At 42.8% G+C, this 21,126-nt stretch overlaps 1 protein-coding gene across 1 annotated transcript in view; it reads right to left on the reverse strand.

Moving 5' to 3' along the window:
- Positions 1–1,595: 1,595 nt before the first annotated feature.
- Positions 1,596–21,126, reverse strand: part of ERCC1 (ERCC excision repair 1, endonuclease non-catalytic subunit) — a 333,113-nt gene continuing 313,582 nt past the window's right edge. Inside the window, exon 11 of the mRNA XM_069628983.1 lies at positions 1,596–6,046. Within this exon, the coding sequence (XP_069485084.1) occupies positions 5,993–6,046 (54 nt within the window). The 3' untranslated portion in view covers positions 1,596–5,992. The remainder of the gene's footprint in view (positions 6,047–21,126) is intronic.

Consider the following 21,126-nt stretch of genomic DNA (forward strand, 5'->3'; position numbering starts at 1 on the left):
AGGGTCATGTTGTGGACAGAAAAACGTTTATTTTACTGCTGGCCTAACAAATAAACGATCTTAAGCAACTTGGTCGTCAGTCTCATTTGTGGAAAACGAGGGTAGACCCGAGCAATGTGAGAATTCTTCAGACAGAAATCTCGAGACAGAGGAATCATGTGATAAAGATTTCATTTTTTAAAAAAGATTTCACACTGTCCGCATCTAGTAGGAGGCAGAACAGCCCACAATAATATCTAAAATGGAGGCCTTTTCCAGGGGCTGGGCACAGGATGGATGGTTGCAGCCAGGCTTATCTGGCTGGTGGCCTAAGACACGTGTCCTGTTGCCTCAATGAATTGGGGGTTGGGGAGGGGTTGGGGGTGATGGTGGTCGTGTCACTAATGCAGCAGTGACATGAAAGACGGACTAAACTCAGTTGCTCAAGAAATTTTCTAGTCATTCAGGATAACTAAATGAAAAGAGAATGCAGGTAAAACTAACCCTCACCCAACCCTCACTTAATTGGCAATGACACATTACATTAACTGAGCAGGTGCTAAAATAACCCTACATAAATAAAATCATTCAAAGAGAAAATGATCACCCAGAACGTTATACCTTTGCAAATAGGTTTGGTCAGTAGCAGCACTTCCTAAGCTTGCTGCCTCTATGCATGTATATGCTTGTGGGAGGGTTGTGGGTGGCGAGTCTCTCAAAGGCAGCAGTGAGTGTGGAAGATGGACTAAATCCTGACACTTGAGAAATGTGCTCCAAGGCGTAGTACGCAATGCCAGGAGAAAGCAGTAGGGGGCCACAGTGTTGCTTTACAGAGGAGCTTGTTCAAAGACCATTTAGGTAGCCTTTGTTTTAAATAAATCTGTGAAGATCTGCTCCAACTTCTGAACCGTGGAACACACTGCATGAGAAAGCCAAGTGGAAAATGGAAGGTTTTGATGCTCGTCTCCCAGCGTTCTGACCCCATAACAAAGAAACTATCCAGAGACCAGATGTCCTTGGCATTTTGAAAATAGAACTTCCATGCCGTGCACACATTGAGATTGTGCAGAAGACCTTACCACACAGACTAGAGTATATAAGTACCAGTGGTCCTGCAGAGCACGCTTCTGCCATATAAAATAAGTTGGCCTCACTGTCTGCTTAGTGCAAAAAGCATGCAGTTCTGCTTAGAGCAGCGAGGAATGAGGACTATGACCAACTGCAACCCGCCAGAGCTTACCTGAAGAACAATATGAAATATGGACTCTACAAAGACACTGCAGGCGTTGGTGGCAGAAATGGTGCATCATCGATGCCTTAAGTACAAGAAAGAAGACAAGAACCGTGGTACATCTGAAGAAGGCAGGGGTCAGTCGCATTCCTCAAGGGTATAGCTGAAGTAGTGGATCATTTTAAATACAAGGGAGATTGTAGATGAAGAGGTCCCAGTGTGAGGTGAGCATGACAAGTGCACAAGGTGGAAAATATGGAATCCTTTATTTACATGAAGGATGAAAGATGCATGGGGTACCTCCCAGAAATCGGAGGGAGTCTGCTGCATCCTGACATCCTCTACCAACGCACCTTAATTGTTGTAATAATGACAAAGACTACAATTAAAAGCAGTGAAAATTTATTTTTAAGCCCTAAAAAAGTTACAAAAAGTTTGCAAACCGAAACGTTTCACCCACACCAAAGGCTTTATCATAGCTATTTCAAAACGTTCTTGAAAACTCAATTTCATCCACGTACTGAACTACATATGGCGCTATATCTAACCAATACTCACACACAGACAGTAGTTGTTTTTCAAAAGAAACCCATGTATAGAAGCAGAGTGATTTTGTCATAAAGACGAAACAATATAGAAGTTGTTTCAAAGGTCAAAACTATCTGGAAACACAAATGCATAATTTTGATTTTCACCTGGTTGGTCTTGGTGAGGAAGCAGGCCCTAACAAACCTTCACCTGGCTGTCACAGGACCTGACTGAAGTTCTCGTTCTAGATATCAGATCAGTATTGCATCGACCACATAGACTAAGGATTTTCATGTGAGATTTCATGTGTTGATCTAGGATCGCATAACCATGTGCATAAACATTAAAACAGTGACCATGAAGGAAAAAGCCTACTATAAGGTGTTGCTGCACGGTTTGTCATCCGAGGCCTCATGCAGATGAAAACTTATCAGCATCAATGGTGACAAGAGGACTTGAAGTGGTGAAGGGTACAGGTCTAAAGTAGTAGAGCAGATGAGGTCAGACAGCATTGTTTGAACAACATGTATAATCATTGCTGCAAATATCTTAGAATGACTAAAAGGTAGGCATCTGCTCTCACTGATCAGAACAGAGAGATGGCAATATTAACCCAGGAGGAGCAGACAGTATACCGCAGATCATTCACTGAGCAAGCTTGTCATGAGTACTGCACTAAGCACTGGATGATATACAATCAGTACATGCCAACGGTATCACCCGTTTACTGCGCATAGCATTACTGCGCGGCCGAAAATGTAGCAAAGATAACAAATCTATGCGAAAATATGGAGGGGCAGTTATGGTATTAAAGTGGGAGAAGGGGAGGGGCTGCAGGGGGTCTCCCCTACATTTATTTTCACATAGATTTGTTGTAATGGACTGGACATTTTCGGCTGTGCAGTAATGGATGCGCAGTATTCACATATATCCCATGTACGCTACCATGGGCGAGCAGAGCTCCCCTCCTTTCCTTGAGTGCACTTGTTGTCAATCAGTAATGCATTGGGCACAAGTTTGCACCTAATCCGTACCCGTGAACCTTTGCCTTGCAGTCCTTTTAATGTGTTGCATACCATCCATCTGTGCCAAAGTGGGCATTAGATGGCACCCAGTAAATCCCGCTGAATGACAACAGGCAGTGCTGCTGGATGACAACAGGCAGTGTGATGTGATCACTTGATGATAACCAGGAGATCTTGTAATGGGTCTGTAACGTGTTTCCAATAGAACAGTTATATTCTATGTATCATACATAATCTAGCTTGCTGTACTTTGTTATCTTCTATACTGCATCAGACGTCTCTGGGTTTCCACCTTATCATCACTCTTTTACTCAGATATAAACGCAGATGTAGGTTAACATGTGGTGTACACTACTGCCCAAGTTATTCAACCTCTTCCTATGAATCATTGAGCCTCTGGCTTGATTTCTAGTCAAACTCTCAGGTAGCATCAAGGTGTCGCCAGCCGTGATCTGAAGCATTACAAGGCATGTAGCAATCGGCTGCCTATCTGCTATGGATTTTGGTGGCTGATAGATTGGCTCCTTGTTGACATGCCTTTCTTAAAACATTGGTGCATGATCTTCCATAAATCGTCATCTTCAATCACAAACGCATATGGATACTACTGGAATGGGAACATAAGGAGCCACAGCAAAAACGTATGCAGAGTCTCAATATTATCTCTTATAATTATGTGTGCATGCAGTCACGCACTGTAATATTCAATAGAATACTGAACCCCAAGTACCTCTAACTTGCTGGATAATAGGCAATAGATCTTTGCCAAGTGACATCCTGGTTCATGGGAGAAAAAAAAAGTAGTCTACAGTCGGCCGTCCATATTGTTGATTTGCGGTGGCATGATGCAGAGATGGCATCTGCTGTGAAGTAAGAACACTCCTATACTGGTATGATGCTTGAGGCAGCAGCCTTGTACGGTGGTGGGGGGGGGGGGCATTGGCACAACAGGTTACTTTCACTGGAGCTTCAATCGCATTCCACAGATGTGCCTCTTTAGACTCCATGCCCACACAACCACTCTAGCTCCCGTGTTGTTTTTGCTTTGTAACTCCATACAGCCCTCCAGCAAGGAAGATGCCCTACAGATAACAGCATGAGCTGATATTTGGACTTGGCCTTCGAGGACTGTAATTTCTTTGGTGATATGAGAGCCCCGTGGTTGCTCTTACCCAGATTTCTGGGAGATGGTGAAGACTGTGAGGAAAGTGATCATGGGTGGTATGCAGCAGACTAACCAGCTCTCCTGCTACCGGCATCTCTGGCTATTGAGGATTGCATTTTGCGCTGCCCTCACAATGTCATATGGTGTGTCTCATATGAGAGACCTCCCTCCTTTCCAGGCCATTTCCATTCTTTACTTCACATAGCCTCATGGTCTCTGGCTACTGGGTTCTCCATGTTCTTCTGGTGGGCCTGCGTTTTCCATCACCATCCCACTGCTCATTTTGCTTAGTCTTCCACCATATAAGTTATTTCTCTTTCTTTATCTCTGCTTTTATCTTTGTCAATTTTTACGAAACAGTCTATGGCCATTGTATGCATCTTCCCTCGCCAATATGCCTATTAAATTGGTGAAGCGCTCCATCAAAAGAAAACTAAGTCAAAAGGCAACAGAACAGGACAGTATTCCCATTCCGTGAGCAGTTCTCCCTCGTTCTAATGTAGACATCCTCAGCAGAAGATTATCCAACAGATCTGAACTTCTGTTGATTTCATAATCTTGTCCAAGTGTCTGTTTCTTGTGGGTTTTCAGAAACTGTGTTGAGGAACTGTCATTGGCAACTATGAAATTACATTTGTAAAGAGCAAGCTCATAGTTGAACCAGTCCAGAGTCTGACAGCATACTTCATGTACAATGTTCCATTAAACAGCACCAGTTATTGCATATAGTATTGTTAACATATCAACTAGTTTACCCATTTGCTTGTTTAACAGAAAGTGGGGCATTAGCCTTACTTTGAACTGCATAAAACGGTACGCAGTGGGGCCGAGAACCTATCTACAAGTCTTTTTTTCCACCCAAATCAGGCTACTTTGTGTGCCCTTTTCATGTTTACAGCATGCCCTTTTTTCTTACGGCCATATGGCACATGAACAATCAGGCAATATCTACAAGCAACCCATAAGAGGGTGCTGTCATCAGGGATAATCAGAAAACTGCCAGAAAGGCACAGCACCTGGAGATGAACCTAACTTTGATGGAACGCTCCTAGTGTTTACAAGCACCTCCTTATGTACAGTACGAACAGAAACCAAAACATGCAAAGGGGAGCAGATCCTCACATACTGCTCAGGGCCCCTTAAGTGAAGCGGAGTCAGGATTTCTTTTCTACATTATGTTCCACTGAACGTTATTTCTTTTGTAAGTCACGTGATGCATATTTTACTAACGAGAACGTGGCATCACTAGAATTTTGAAAAACTAGGTTTGCTTTTTAATGCAATCCGTTTGGTTTGTTTGTGGATTTATCAGTGGCAGCAACATTGAGGCATGTCGACTTGATTTTCTCTTGCTAGATGGTTAAAGCTTGGTGTAAATAAGTTATCAAAAGGAAGAGCACTTGTGGCAATTTCATGGGTATCTGAGGATTATCAGAACACCCTGAACAATCCCCCTGTGTTGTATATTATTTAGGTTTCCATTTCAGTGGTCTCTCAGTTCACCGATTGGTACTTGTGTTGGATTTTACACCATTGTCCATTGCCGAAATCTTAATTCACTCAGAGTCCCTTGTTGGTTATCTTTAAATCCACAGACCGGTAAAGGGGTCTGTCTTGATTACCCTTTATTCCATTTAGCTGCACATATGTGTTCGTCATTTTATGGCTCCCAGCAGCAAATGTTGGTTGTTTCATAACGATTGGCTCTCTCTCAATCCTTTGAATTACAAGAAGCACTTGTGTCTGGCATTTCTGGGGTCAACGTTGGTTATGGCATAACGAAATGAATGGCACTTGTGGACTCTAGTGGTGAAATATTAATTGTGAAGCTTTGCCAGTACGTCGTGGTTATGAAGTATACCCCAATTCCTAAATATCCACTCCCTTCTTTCCATTCGATGACAAATGTAAAAAAAACACCTGCTGGTTATATTTGGTTTGTTGAACATTGTTAAGCTATCATGTACCCCACCTGAACATTTATTGTCCACCGATTATGATTGAGCTGTCTCTTGGTTATTCACTGGGGACCAAAATGTTTTTTGACGATGATCCAATGGTTTGCTAATTCTTGGTCTTCTGGAATGGCTCATGTAAGACATCAAACAATCTCTTTGCCTGTGAAGAAAATAAGCAGTGTGATGAAATGTGAGAAGCCAGGTAAACACAAATCAAAGAGCAGGAACAATCAAATCAAAGAGAAACAGTTTGAAGAACTTTTTTAAACTAGCACCAACATCTCACAGAAGGATCTAACAGAGCATTTCGGTTTTTCCCCTTTATATATTAGGTTAATGAACACATGCTAAGGTCATTAAACTGGACAACAGAATCTCATATTTGTCATACAATTCCACAGCACAAGTACATTTTTTCATTCCTTTCTCTTTTCAGTGTCCCTATTCCCGTCTCCTAAGAGGTCTACAATAACTGTTTATCCATATTTCTGTTATTGTTTTCACTCATATAATGTACTGTTTCAGTCTCACAGCTGTCTGTACTGTCCTACAATCCTTCGAACTTGTCCATCCTTCTACCATGTGAAGATCTCTCCAACAGAATTCTGCTGTAGATTTTCCTCCAGCAAACGCTAAACATTCGTTCCAACAGTCTTTTGTAGATCTCCCTCCAGTTTTTGTAGTTTTCTATATATAGTGTTGCATAGCTGTCACTTCCTTAGCTTTTTGTTGATGACCCTCCCTCAAGTTCTTCTTCGCTCCCTCTCCTCCTGTTTCTTACCATGGGCCTTATCCTTAGACATCTCCTTGGTTCTCTCAGAGGTATCCCACTCATCTTTTATGGCTGTGCAGCCTCCCATCTTTCTTGCCTGTCCACCCAGTAGACTCTCACTGCAGACTGTAGAGCAGTGCCCCATAGTAGTTTCTCTTTATTCTTTTGCTACTGCCCCAATTCCAGTATGTGTGTCTTTTTCTCATCCTGTTTTCTCCTTTTTCTTATTTATTCAATTTTAGCTGGGTTCAAAGTATTATTGTTAGTTGAATGTCATTTGATTGTCATTCTTTTAAAGGAATAGTGCGCTCAAAAATATTGTCCCGAGTGTTCGGCCATTTGTTTTTAAGCATACGTTGATCGATCGTACAAACATTTCCTATGCACCACACCATAGTTTTCCTCACTTTTACACATGCGAAATCAGGCAGCAGGGCGCGGCCATCTTGTGCTAATCTTAGCCGCATATCCCTAAGGTGAACTAGCCTGGCGGCACTAAATCATATTCCCCGCCCCTGAGGCTGACACCACTAGAAGCGTACGGCCCATTTCACAACACCAATGCATGTCTTGTGTCAACGTTCTCTGTGCTCCAGCTAATGACGTGTCTCCATGGAAAAAGCAGGACACCTCTTTCCTCAATAAGTATAAACAGACCGCTTCTCATCAGACAACATCAGATTTGCTTTTCCAATCGTTTCACTGTATTTTTTTGTGTATCCTGTGGCTCATTTCTGCTCTGTTCAGCTATCTTCGTTGCTCGTAGCCTGTGCGAACAGATACTAGTACTATCATTACTATCTATTTTCATTTTGTCACATAATGGCAACAATACAGCCCTACTAGTACGAGCAGGAGTATTCCGAGGCGGAATTACTCGAAAGAGAAAGATGCTGAAACGATGGGGCTTCGGACAACAGTTGGGAGGACGAATCACCAGATTAAGAGCCTGAACCTAATTGCATATCTGGTGTACCTGCAATTGGTGCAAGGTAATGCCAACCGAGGAGGAGAACTGCTACTGCTGAGAAAACTCTGGATGCTTGTTCTTCAGATCAGAAGACAAGACACGGCCGCAATACGTTACCGAGGTGCATGACTTCACGGCAGCCTGCCTCACACGGTCCGTGTTGAGGATTATGATGGTGCTTATGCACAAACTTCATGCAACAGTTTGCCCTCAATCCAAGTAATGAGTAAGTGTACTCTAGATGTGATGTCACTTAGGCCACTTACATTTCATGTTTGTCTCCAATATTGTCATAACTTTGATCTATCACTGCCAAATAAATGTAGTCTTGCAATTCTATACATCACTCACGATTTGGGGAAATCATAGTGGTCATCTTATGTGTCTTTCACATACAACCAAGAAACTATATTTCTCTGTGCCACAAACGCCATAGGATACAAGATTGCATTTTCAGCTAAGGTTTGATACACTTATCTTTTTCATTTAAATACTGTTTGTATCTTTCTCTTACACAGGTGGTACAGGCTGGTGGCCTATCGTGCGTTTACATGGTGGCTTCATGGGACGCTTGGACACAGCGTTCAATGAGTAATACCCGCCTGTGACTTTGGTGCCATTAGAGACACATTCCCCAGTGACAGCGGTCAGTACAAGGGGATTTTTCCACACTGTGCTGCAACCCAAAGTATATAATGTGTAGTATATTTGTGCCATCAACATCAGCAACAAAATAAAATACAACTGGACTTTTATGAATGGTTGTTTACATTTTTCAGTGAATCAAGGACACGCTAACTTGTCCTGGCAGGGCTGACTGGATGGGTGGGAAAGGCCAAGGTGCCAAACACCATGTACAATTCAAAGGTATCTTACGCGCAGGGGCCATTGTTCACATGGCCTCCCTAGACCCAGTGTCTTCAGGCAGGCTCCCCTGAAGCAGGCCGTCCCCCTGCTATCCACATAAGACCACGCCATATACACGTCACTCAATCACATACACACCCACATTTTTAATTCTTTATAAACCCCTTGATATTGCTACCTGAGAACATCTGTGACCACTGAAAGTCAGCTCGTCATCGTGCTACCAGTGAACATCTCTGAGCACTGGAAGTCAACCTGTGATCGCGCTACCTGTTCTGCTGCTACTAACTACCATGCTTGCTGAATCTGACTGTTTGTTGGCCAAAGTAAGGGCAATTCACCTAATCATCTCTTCTCGATATCTAAATTTCTATCTATTTTGAACGAATGTACCCAGTAGTGTAATGTTCATTCATCACATTGCCATTACCATTGACTTGCGTTTAATTTGTTGTTCTGTCTCGATATATAGCAATTGTCATCAGTGTCAAATGTGATAGAATTGCATCCTTTGTGGACCATATCTATAAGCAGGTTTCCTTTTGATTCATGATAGTACATTCAAGGGACGAGTACCACGTTACGATTTGCGTCACATCAATCGTGTATGAAAGTTATCCTAGTGTACAGTCGGCTACGCTACACAGGTTCTGCTTCTGTGACCAAAACAAACATTGCATAGAAAAATGTATGATATAATTCCATCTTTCTCACACATTCATGCTAAATAATTTAACGATGTGGACTTTTTTTTTTACAGAATTTTCAACAATGCCTTCTTGTATGGTTTACGGTTGCCGTTCTAAGACCCATACCAAAGCTAAGGGCACAATAATGCATATATTACCGAGGAATATAAATCTAATAAGAGAATGGGTCAGATATTGCTGATTTGTGCCAGAAGAACTTGAAAGTAGAGCCCAGGATGTCTTGGGGGACTTGAGGGGTGATCGATTCTGCATCTGCAGCCTGCAATTTACCACGAATATGTACGACCAATCGCAGTACACAAAGGAGCATGAACTCAGAACGCCTCGTAAACTGTTTCCAAATGCAATTCCAATTCTATTCATGCACACGCTGCCTCAGGTGAGTCACGGTTCATGATTTAGCTGAAGGCCTTGGGGTACTGAACAGGTAACTACATGGACGCATTGGTACTTTTGGTGTAAATGTTTCTTACTAAACTTTGCATATTTACCAGATTGTATTGCTTTATAACTGTACCCCATTTTGCTACACATCTGTCCCTGGTTTTAGGAGCATCATAGTAAATTATTTATGAACACAGAAAACGATGCTATAGCGCCCTTCAAAATAAGCACAATCTTTTCGTAATTGGTTGCTTCACATGTCATTTTGTTTAGGTGAGCATATTTACTGAAGCACAGACTATCAGTAGTGATGACATCACCAACACGTCCAGTATAACAATGGTGAGCCATACAGACTTGTTGAAGTTTGTATTCTTGAGAGTTGGATCTTCCCACATATCTAATGCAAATCTAATTTTCCCTTTACAACTTTGTGACAATGCACTGAAAATGAAGGAGCAAGATTCTGCATCCATTTCTTTCCCGGAATCAACAACAACTTTGAGCGCCTATCAGGTAGTTTTATTTTACTATTCAATTACAGAAATGTAATATGCATGGGATTTTAGACAATATGAAATAGTTTACGTATCCTGTCATTTGTTTACATAATGTTTCATTTATGGGTTTTTATTGATATGTACCACTGACTACATCTGATTGTGTCTGTTCAATTTCACGGTTTTCATCCACACTAAACAAGTACTGTGTTACAGGGGGATGCTGGGACTTCAACTACAATTACATCATCCTTTGGAGCTGGTCCAGAGCATGAGGTATCCATACTGACAGTTCCAGTGAATGAAAGAAAGTATATCCTACATCTGATACTATTAGACAGTGACATTATTATAAACAAGCATCTTTTCAAACGTTTACCATTTGAGTTCTAACGTTACAATTTCTTCCCTAATGCCGAATACAATGCAAAATGCTTGAGTGCAACATTAGAAACAGTGGGTTTTGCACGATGATCTCTGATAGAGTACACTAGACCTCAATCGGGTAAAATTCAAAATGTATATTTTGACTAAATGACGTACACAGTTTACAAGGGTATGTATGTAAGCGATGTGTGCGAGGAAAGAATTAGAACTAAAAAATTATTTACTTTTTTTGAATGAAAGAATATTATATTCAAGGGATGTATACAAGGTCGGGAATTAGAAGAGGAGACACATGGATCAGAGGTTTCGTTACAGTGAAGAACACGGTTTCCCAGAAAATCAAGAAAACAAGGGGAACTAAACAATTTTGTTTACAGAAAGTGGTTTGGGCTGGTGTTGTCTTCATAACATGTTTTCTTTTATATCTAAAGTGCTATATACTGTATGTTGGATTTACATTGAACATGTTTTTACAACCCATCTCCTGGAGGCCCAGAAGAAAACAAAGTATGAAGACACAGACAACAAATGAAACCAAAGATGCTGCTTGCCAAACAGATTTCACCATGGAGCAACTAATATTTGAGGTGCGGAGTAGTCCATTCAATAAGCAGACTCAAAATGCGCATGCCCAATGGCCAGAAAATGAATTGAATGTGACCAGCGAAGCAAGCAAAGTGTTTTTGGACCATTGCTACAATGTGAGAACTCAACAAGATGAAGAAGAAACTGAATATAAGGAAGATGCTTTTGAATTAATTAGTGACCCCTTCACACAATCTACACCCAAAAAAAAGGGCCACCCAATAAACATTCGACATTGATGGTTCTCCAATTCGTGTGCAAATAACACAAGCTGAAATAACAGCCGCTGAAGCCTCAACACAATTGACAAAGGAACTAGCCAAAGATCTCGACTTCAGTGTGTCCTGTTCGGCCGATATGTCCACCACAGTTGAGTCACAAACCACATTCATGCAGGACGATAGTCTAATAAAGGAGCACAAATACATTGTATTCGACAGCTGCCTGGTACATATTATACTGATGCTGAAATTTGTCCATCCAGTGAGGGGGGGGGTATGCGGGCAGCCATTGGTGAATGTGAGTCGTGTATCACAAGGCACAAACCTGAAAATCCAAGCCACCAGTGGCCTGCTCCATGCTACATTTTCATGGTCCGCTCAACCGATGCTGGGCAAAGTGCCAGCTGGAAATCTTCTGTGTGCAGCAGCTTTACTTTTCAGTGGCTCTACTTTTAGTAAGTTGTCCAGTTTGTCAATTTGTGGGACTCCAGTTCCTTTCTAAAACGCAGTACCACAAATATCCACGAGAATATTTATTTCCTGCTATTAGTGAAGCTTGGAAAATTTAACAAATGTCAATTGAAAGGACATTCTCTGACAAACGGTCAGGCTAGCTGACGATGGACAGTGTGACAGCCACGGATTTTCAGCAAAGTGCTCCACATACCACTTTCAGGACATGGAAACTAAAATAATTGTGAGTTTGGTGGTCGTTTTCTGTCCGTATGTAAATCCTCAGTGGCCATGGAGAAACATGGTTTTAAAAAATCCCTGCAAAATCTCCAATCAAGGTGAATGCAAATAGACCTCATAGCCACTGACAGGCATGTTTCAATAGCAAAGGCCATGCAAGAGCAGTTTCCAAACATTCGCCATCAATTTGATGTATGGCACATTGCCAATTCAATCAATGAAAAAAGCACAGCTGCTGGTTCAGAAAATATTTTACAGTGGTCCCTTTCTTTGAGCAACCATCTTTGGTGGAGCTCCAAAACTTGTGGTGGGCCTGTGGAAATCCTACTTGAAAAATGGTGCTCATTGATGCACCACTGTTCCAACGTTCACTCATGGACAGAGAACCAACATTTTCACCAATGTGCACATGGACCTTTATCAGAGGAGCAGGAACGCAAGAAGTGGTTGGTTCCATCTTCACCTCCACACAAAACTCTTGAGAAGATCATGTTTGATAAAACTCTATCAAGAGATCTGAAGGGACTCTCAGAATTCTGTCACACGTGAGATTTGGAGGTGTTCCACAATATGTGCCTAAAGTACAGGCCCAAGAGATTGCATTTCAACATAGACGGGAGGAAATATCTGACATTACTAGCAGTCTTGGCGCATAACGAGAACGTAGGGAGAGACCAATCGAGAAACTTTGGGATGCTTCGTTACACAATGGACTTTACGAAAAGAAGCAAAAAATGGGTGGTCAAGCCAATATACCAGGAAATGAAATTCGATTTTGTAAAAGATCTCACTTTGACGGTGTTGGACATATACTCATGGAATCGCTCACGATTCTGTTCCTAGGACACATACATTGCCACAAAACATTGCAAACGTGCCCTGTACACTGAAAGCAGACCTTGTGGAACAGTTCACTTCCCGGTTCAAATGATTACCAATTATTTGTTCAACAATGTTTACGTAAAGTGTACAAATAAAGCGTTCAAATTGTCTTTTGAAATGTACCCTCTTTGACAATTTTTTTTGCAAGAAGTGCCTTTTGGAGGATGCCATACAGTGTAACGCTGTGCTTTCACACTTCACACTTTCGTCAAGCTCTTGTGGGTCCTTCACTGATCGGGGTAGGGTCAGAGGGCTATCAGCATGAAAGAAACTTTGGGGTTCTGCAGTTGCCTTACCAAGCACATGTCCAAATAGCTGAATAAATACGCGTCCCACAAAGGAATGAGACCTAGGCTGCATAAGAAACTTGGCACGCAATAACTACTGACTGTAAGCCAAACAACACATCAAAGGGGGTTGTAGGTGAGAAATAGGTGCATTCTGACCTATATTTTAATGGGGGCATGTGATAGGGGTCGTTATCGGATGCCTTATCAGAGGGGCCTATCTACTATTTGCGGCCCTCAAATCGAAGTCTTAGGATTTCAAATCCAGTGGGGATAGGGGTCAGTGTTACCAAAACATATGACCACTCCTGATTAGGTATATGGGAGATGAAGTTGAGGTGGTGCGGGGGTAGGGCCTGGGGACCAGATGCGTTCAAAGGGTACAGGAGTCATGGGTTCAGAGAACCGCGGACTGGCAGGAGGGGGTTGGAGATGGTATGAGTCATTGAGCAGAGACGGATTGTGCACTAAGGTTGGAGCAGGGCTTGCACTGACATTCTCATACGAGCACATTTTGTCAGGGCTCGAGACTCGCTACTTGCAAAAACTATTTGCTGATTTGCTTTAAAAACAGGGAGACGGGCTGGGCTGACAGGTGGTGGGTGCTTGCTGTGCGAGGCGCTGGGAGCGTGAGCAGTTCACCAGAGGGACACTAAAAATAAGGCATTTGGATGTAAACTAACAAACTGTTTTCATTAAAAAAAATCCATCACTAGAAATTTCGCGCAGCATTGGTGGATGCCAGCAAACAATTTGTTTTTCAAAAATATTTCAGATGCCACTGTGGTCTGCAAGGCTATTCACTCACATTGGAATTGAAGGTCACTCTTTTTTTAATTTTGCTTGTGAGCTGTGCACACCCACGCATCATACACAGTACAAGGTTCAATTGTTTTTCGTCCTTAGAAGAAAGGGAGGATTCCAAATGGAATGAATGAAGGGAGGTGTCTAATACCGTGAAATATGATAAGGTTCACCACTCCAAAACAGGAATAAAGGAACATGTAATTTCATTTTATGAAAATTTTTGATCTGAACGGAGTCTCTGCTTTACGCCAAGAGAATAGAAATGCCGAATATTATGTACGTTTTCCTGTAGACGGTTTTATAGATGAACGAGTCAAGGTTTCATTATCTGACCGTTATTGCTGGCTTACATTGTAATGGGTTGTTTGTGGCATATTGCAACAACACTAAAAAACAACCTGTGTGTACTTGTCTTTGTCCCGGGCAAATGGGCAGTCCAGCACTGAAAGGTACGTAGTCCACATCTGGGTTCCCCCAGGTTCCACCGACACCAAATTCTACGCTAATATTCAGTTAAAATGCCGTCTATGTGTTCTTCGAATTCTTCCGTCGACTTCCTCATCCCATTGTGAGCTAAACATACTCCATAGCACTAACCTCTCAACCACATCGTAGACTCCAACTTTCCACGATGTTTTCTCTGTGTTTCCATTGTTTCACATTTGTGTTCATCATTAGTTTTTACACGGTGCAGAATTAATGGGTAAATTGATAAATTAGAATAAAGAACGCCCACTGAGACACATTTCTGTTATGTTTTCTACACAGCTACATCCTGCCTTTCTGCAAATGTCCTCGATTCCACATACCAATTGATGGCTTCTTTAGCCAGCAGCAGCAGATACACTTAAATGGCTGGATCACAATGACACTGTTTTGGGACGATCGCCCCAGGCCGATGTGCCCTTTCACTGTACCAGCGATAAGGAGCAACATGACATCGTTTACAGTGGCCAAGCGCCAAGCTGATGCCGAAGCCTTGCAATTCACGGTGCGTCCAATGCGCTTCTTATACCCAAAAGGAACACTGTGTGACTCACGATAAACATTTGTGGATCGAGAACAAAGAAAGAAATTACCAATGTGGTTGAATATGGCAATCGCCGGATGTTCTCAGAGCGTTTATTGTGAAATAAAAGCACATTATAAATTGCAGAGTATTGCGGTTTCTTTTAAAAAGAATGTTTTGTATTCAAAATTGAGACGCGCTGTGTTGTGAGAGGATGTGTGTTGATATTCCGGGTTCTGTGTCAACTGACGTCAACACGTAGGTGATGACTGGGCACGTTTGGCTACACTGCCCTGTAACATCATGGAGATAGGCAGAGAATATTGCTAGGAATGGTGATGTCAGCCTTAGGGGCGGGGGATATGATTTAGTGCCGCTCGGGCAGTTTACCTTAGGGCGATGCGGCAACGGATAAGATTAACACAAGATGGCTGTGCCCTGCTGCCTGATTTCGCATGTGTAAAAGTGAGGAAAACTGCAGTAAGGTACATGGGGAATGTTTGTACCATCAATCAACGTATGCTTAAAAACACATGCCCGAACGCTCGGGACAATAATATTTTTGAGCGCACTATTCCTTTAATATATTGTGATGTGAATATATGAACTGTATTGCTTTTGCTAGTTTTGCTTAATTGTTAAGGTTGAATTCTTTTTACCAATAAACAAAAAACAAAATCTGTGAGTGCGTTGGTGTTCAGTTCCCACTCGTGCTCTTGCACCACTTGTCTGCTCGCTTCTTCAGTACACCTAGGACATTTTTTGCTTGGAAGTGGAATTGCTTCTCAACACACCACTTCCACATTTTTGGTGCCGGAATAAACAACTCTATTGAGTGTGTTCCTCCCTGTTTGCGTATTTAGAACATGCTTGTGGTGGTCTCTGTTGATCAGCACACTCTTGTTCTGCAGGCTTGCATGAAAAGAGTGTCGCGCCATTTCTATTGAAAGCAGCTCTAACATGTTTATGTGTTTTTTTGACGGTTTTGCAGACCACCTTCCTTGAGTTGAGCTGTTGGTAATGTGCTCCCCAACCTGACATGGATGTGTTTGTTGTAATGGTTATCTGAATTGGTTTGCTCACAAAAGTCCTTCCCTTTAAGATATTTTTTATTGTTCACCATTTGAGAGCAAACGTTCTGCGAGACTACTATTTGATTGTCCCACTCGTGATTTGCTTGAGGCCACTGGATTGCTAACCATTGCAACAAACGCGTGTTGAAATGTGCATGAGGGATTATGTAAATACACAATACCATCATGCTTAGTAGCTTCATGACTTTTGTTACTGTTATTTTGCATCTGGTGTAATAACCTTGGATTTGGTTTATTAGAGCCTGTACTCTTTCCTTTGCTGGATAAGCCAGGGCCATATTCGTGTCCTGGATGGCCCCTAGGAAATATTTGTTCTGGCTTGGGAATAGGCTCGATTTTCTCTCATTTATTGAAAACCCTAGACGGTGTAGGCGTCTGCTTATTTCCTCTGTTTGTCTTATATATGGTTTTGCACTGGTTCCGGTTATCAACCAGTCTAAGTAGGGATAAACTGTGATCCCCCTGCGGTGGCGATGTGCAGCTACAACTTCGAGCACCTTGGTGAATATGCAGTACCAAATCAATGCCACAAGGGAGAACCTTGAATTGGAAATGTCTATGATCTATTTTGATTGTAGATATTTTCGATGCCCTGGGAACATTGAAATATGAAAGTATGCATTTTTCATATCCAGTGTTGGCATGTAATCGCCTTTTTTGAGGAGGGGCGATATCCTCTTGTAAAGTGGTCATCCTGAATTTGTGTGCTTTGATGTTTTGTCTTTTCTGCAGAAAAGGAAATATATGGAGTAAATGCCCTTCTTTACTTGATCTGCTGGGACTCTCTCAATGACTACTTTTGCAGGTAGAGCTTGAATCTCTTCTTGCAAAAGTGGGAGATGTTCCGGGGGCACTTTTCCGACCTTCAGTGGATGATTGTGTGGTCTTTGAAGGAACTCTTTACAATATCCATTTTGTACCATGGATAATACACACTTGTCTGATGTTACACCCTAGAACACTATGCTCAAAAAACAAAACTCCCAGAACTTGTCAAACTCTGCATGTATAAAGAAGGAATCACTCTTCGATATTCTGTTGATGAGACAAGTCTCATTTGTTTATATCACGAGCTGTGCAAATCAAACTATAAATGAACAATTAAGCATTAAGACATCAAACGGTATTTAACCGAAAAACAGAAAATAGTTACACCACACAACACCAAACATTTTTGGGACAACAGCCAAATTGTGTGTGTACAACAAACTCAACCTCTGTTGTGGTTTGCTACGAAATACACGTATTACAGTATACAAATTCAAATCGACATTGTAAAATCACATAGAAAAGTTAGAAAACACAAAATCGTTATCCTTGTGTTAACAGCATCAATGTGCTGCAGTTGGGGGTAGTAGTGCGTCTACACCAAGGTGTTTCAGCCGTTTCTAGGTGGGCTTGATGTGCCTCATCTTTTACACGGTCTTCATCAGGACGGGGTTCTGTGCTATATGACGTCTGTGCTATGGGTTAATTCATTTCACCGGCACTGGTTTAGAGATCCGCTAGCCACAAGGGCTGGTCTCTGTGTAATCCTCTCCCAGGAGGTATCTGTGTCTAATTCAGCCTGGACCGATTGGGTATCATTTAAGGACTCCGCACGGCAAAACTGAGGCGGCTGCAAGTTTGACAGACCGTCTGCCGCGTTAGAGAGCAATGACTCTTCTAGCTGCTGAGTCACCACGGAGTATGCGGGGGGCCTGGCTGCAAAGCGTTGGTAACCCTCCTGGGTAGAATAGGCTCCAAACCAGGAGCCCAATTTTTGAATCTGATGTTACACCCTGCCATGCATGGGCAAATGATGTTATGCATCACCCTACTTGGGAGGCATGGGATGGTATTTGTAATGGTGTGTCATGGTTTAGCAGCAGAGGCCGCTCCTCTATGGGTATGGTCTCTGGCACGAGCTCTGCCTTTTTTGTTATTAACAGTGAATTCCTCCCGAGTTCCATTGCTGGTAGCTTTGGGAGGAAAACCATGAATCCTGTAGAGGGTTTGTATGTTTGGGATCAACCCTGGTTGCCCTGTGCCTTGCGAAAATGTATTTTGCCTACAATGCCCACCCACCCCCCTTTGCTGAAAAGGTCTACTTGAGAGTTGACCGTAGCTCTTCCTTGTCTTCTGTTCTTTTCTAGATTTTTCTAAGGCCTCATTTATTTTATTTATTTTCATTTAGATTTATAAAGCGCCTAGTGGCCCGAAGGCATTGTGGCGCTGTTACAGTATATTCACTTAAATGCAATTTAGGATAGATACTTCAGAGGCAGTAATACAAATTCAATGGCAGTGTTGAGGGGGTGTTCCGAGGTTACATAGGAACAGTGTTGGTTAACAATCTGGCAACAGTCTAGTGCAAGGTTGTCCAACATACGGCCCGTGGGCCACAATGCAGCCCTCCAAGCCATTTCATGTGGCCCGCGAGGTTGTACAGAAAACATTGAACAAATAAATAAATAGGGCCATGGCGGAGGACTGTTACTGCCTCTGGTGCCCCCTGAAAGTGGGCACCAGAGGCAGTAACAGGCCACGGCTCGGTTTATTTATTTGCCCAACATTGCAGAAATAAATTAATTAATCAGGTCCACGGACCCGGCAAACATTGAACAAAAAAATAAATAATTATTTATTTGTTCAATGTCTGAGCTATCCTCCCGAGACTCTGAAGATCTGAAGTACATTTAATGATACAGAACCAGAACTATTGAGCAAGTCTAACATCATCTTCATTATCATCATCATCATCAGAATAACTCAACACTGTTGTGGTTATACACGAGCTAATACATTTAAAGGGATGGAATAACTCAGAATGTAGCAGCACTATTCAATAACCCAAAGTGTTTAAGCATAGTTAATTTGAAAATACAACACTTCTCACCGTTTGGACAGTACTGCCTTGGCCAGAGTTTCACACTGAAGAAGTGAGCAAATGATCCGGGGTCTGCAGCCCACACACACGCATGGGATTCCCATGCACCCACTTGCGAGATTTGCACCAAATTAGTGAGATTGTGCTCCAAGGTAGGAGGCACACGCACAGTCTTTGCTCTGAGGTTTGACACACTCACAGGATGGGATGGTATTTCGTTCTCCCATCCTAGTTGTGTTGCTCTGCATTTTAAGGGCTACTACAACCTGGATGATTATAGATGGGTGGAGTAGGGGCAGTATGGGCCTACTGGAATGCAACTGGAAGGCTTAAACCTCCTTACTTGACTTTAGTATATGCTAGCCAATGTTTCTACTGTTCTGCACCCCCACCCCCCTCGCACCAAGTTGGCGACTACGTGCAAATGCGGTCATATAACTGCTGGTGATGTCACTTCCTATATTTGGGCACCCCTCAGGAAATTCATAAGTCGGTGTTGCTCTCACCTGGTATCCACAGGGACGCCACCCAGCCGGGTTACTCGCTGGTATGCTTCTCAGCTTTGCGCTGATGTGGTCTGCGGGGAAGGTTCTGCCTGAAAATACAGGAGGACTGTGTTCAAGACTGACCGACTGGGGTAAGTATCCTCCCTCCACCCCCGTATGATTTCAGTCCCTCTGGTGCCCTCTCCTCACATTGTGGTAGAATTAGGCATGGTCTCTGTCCTGGCTTCTTTGCAGGGGCATGTTGTCTTTCTTGGGCAAGTGCGGTCCAGTTACTTCACTGACGCCGGCCCGTTTGATATTTTTCAGGTAGGTTTTATTGCTGTTCTTTAGTTTTGTTGCTATCCTGCATGCCTTTCTTTGTTTAAAAATGTCTCTTTTTTTCTCCCTTAGGTATGCGGAGCTTCAGCGCGGCGAACTGGCTTGGTTGAGCCCCGCTGGTAAATGATGGTGCATTAAGAGCGCTATGATGCGGTAAGTAAGCGCTATGCGCAGCGCCGCAAAGTCTTGCCTTTGCTAACCTGTGTTTTCCTTCCTTGTAGGTCACAGTGTTCTTCAGCGCGAGTGGAATGTCCAGAGTGGTGCCAGCCGAGAGGCGACCAGCCAGGTAAGCCTTTTTGAGCAGTTCGTAATTTGTAATTGTCTCTACTGCTTTATTTAATGTTGCCTCTATCTTCCTCTTTCAGGTCGTTCTGTCCGGGAGGCGTGCAGATTCGAGGAAGCTGTTCTCAGTAGCTGCGATGTTTAAAGATGAAGACTGCAGGTAAGATGCTGCTGCTAATGATGTTCCTTTTGTCTCCTTGCAGGTTCTGCTTCTCCGAGGTAATAGCTGGACACGGTGAGCGTCACGTTGCAAGCTGCAAAGTAACACGAAGCGTGTTGTCATGCTCGGGTGTGGTTTAAATAGCCCCAACAAAACAGTCCAGGTAAAGTAGTCCCTAGGCTACCACACCCAAAACACTAGACCACATAGCTTGGTTCTTAGGAACCAAGCTATGTGGATGCCTCCATGTTGGCTGACAACACAATAAAGTAGTTCCCAAGCACATTGTCTTTCATGGTGTATGAGCCAGGCGCCATAGGCGCCAAGACTGGCCCCATGAGGGCTTTTGAAGAGGATGCCAGGCTCTAGAGGCCCGAGTTCTGACTCCACCTGGCCAATGGGTTTGCCAGAGGGGGTTTTGGGCGAGGGTCGTAACAGTCGGCTCCCCTGCCCAGTTTATTTATTTGTTCATGGTTTGTCGGGTCAGTGGACACAAATAATTTATTTCTTTCTGCAATGTTGGGCCCGACCAATAAACCGGGCCGTGGTGGAGGACTTTTACTGCCTCAGGTGCCCCCTGGAATTGGATTATGCTTCTTTCATTACCACAGAAGTAATGAATGTGTATTACAGAAATCAGCTGGCATATGTATTGGGCACACTGCACATGCTCAGGCAGCATCAATCATGCTTTGTAGAGGACAATGCTGGCCTAAATTGGGAACAGCCAGTATAGACATGTTGTTACAGAGGCATATTTTGGGCACAACCAGCATGCCAATGTTTTACATCAGTGACAGTGCTGTCTTACACTGTGGACACTTTGATCATTAAAATGTGTTGTGTTCTACAATGCTCTGGACTGCTGTTGGTGACATGGAATGTACATGTTCCCCTTTAGAACTGATTGTAAAGTTATGGCTTTTTGGTCACCATT

The sequence above is a fragment of the Ambystoma mexicanum genome, chromosome 12, assembly GCF_040938575.1.
Source record: "Ambystoma mexicanum isolate Mex_15411 chromosome 12, UKY_AmexF1_1, whole genome shotgun sequence".
Taxonomy (NCBI): domain Eukaryota; kingdom Metazoa; phylum Chordata; class Amphibia; order Caudata; family Ambystomatidae; genus Ambystoma; species Ambystoma mexicanum.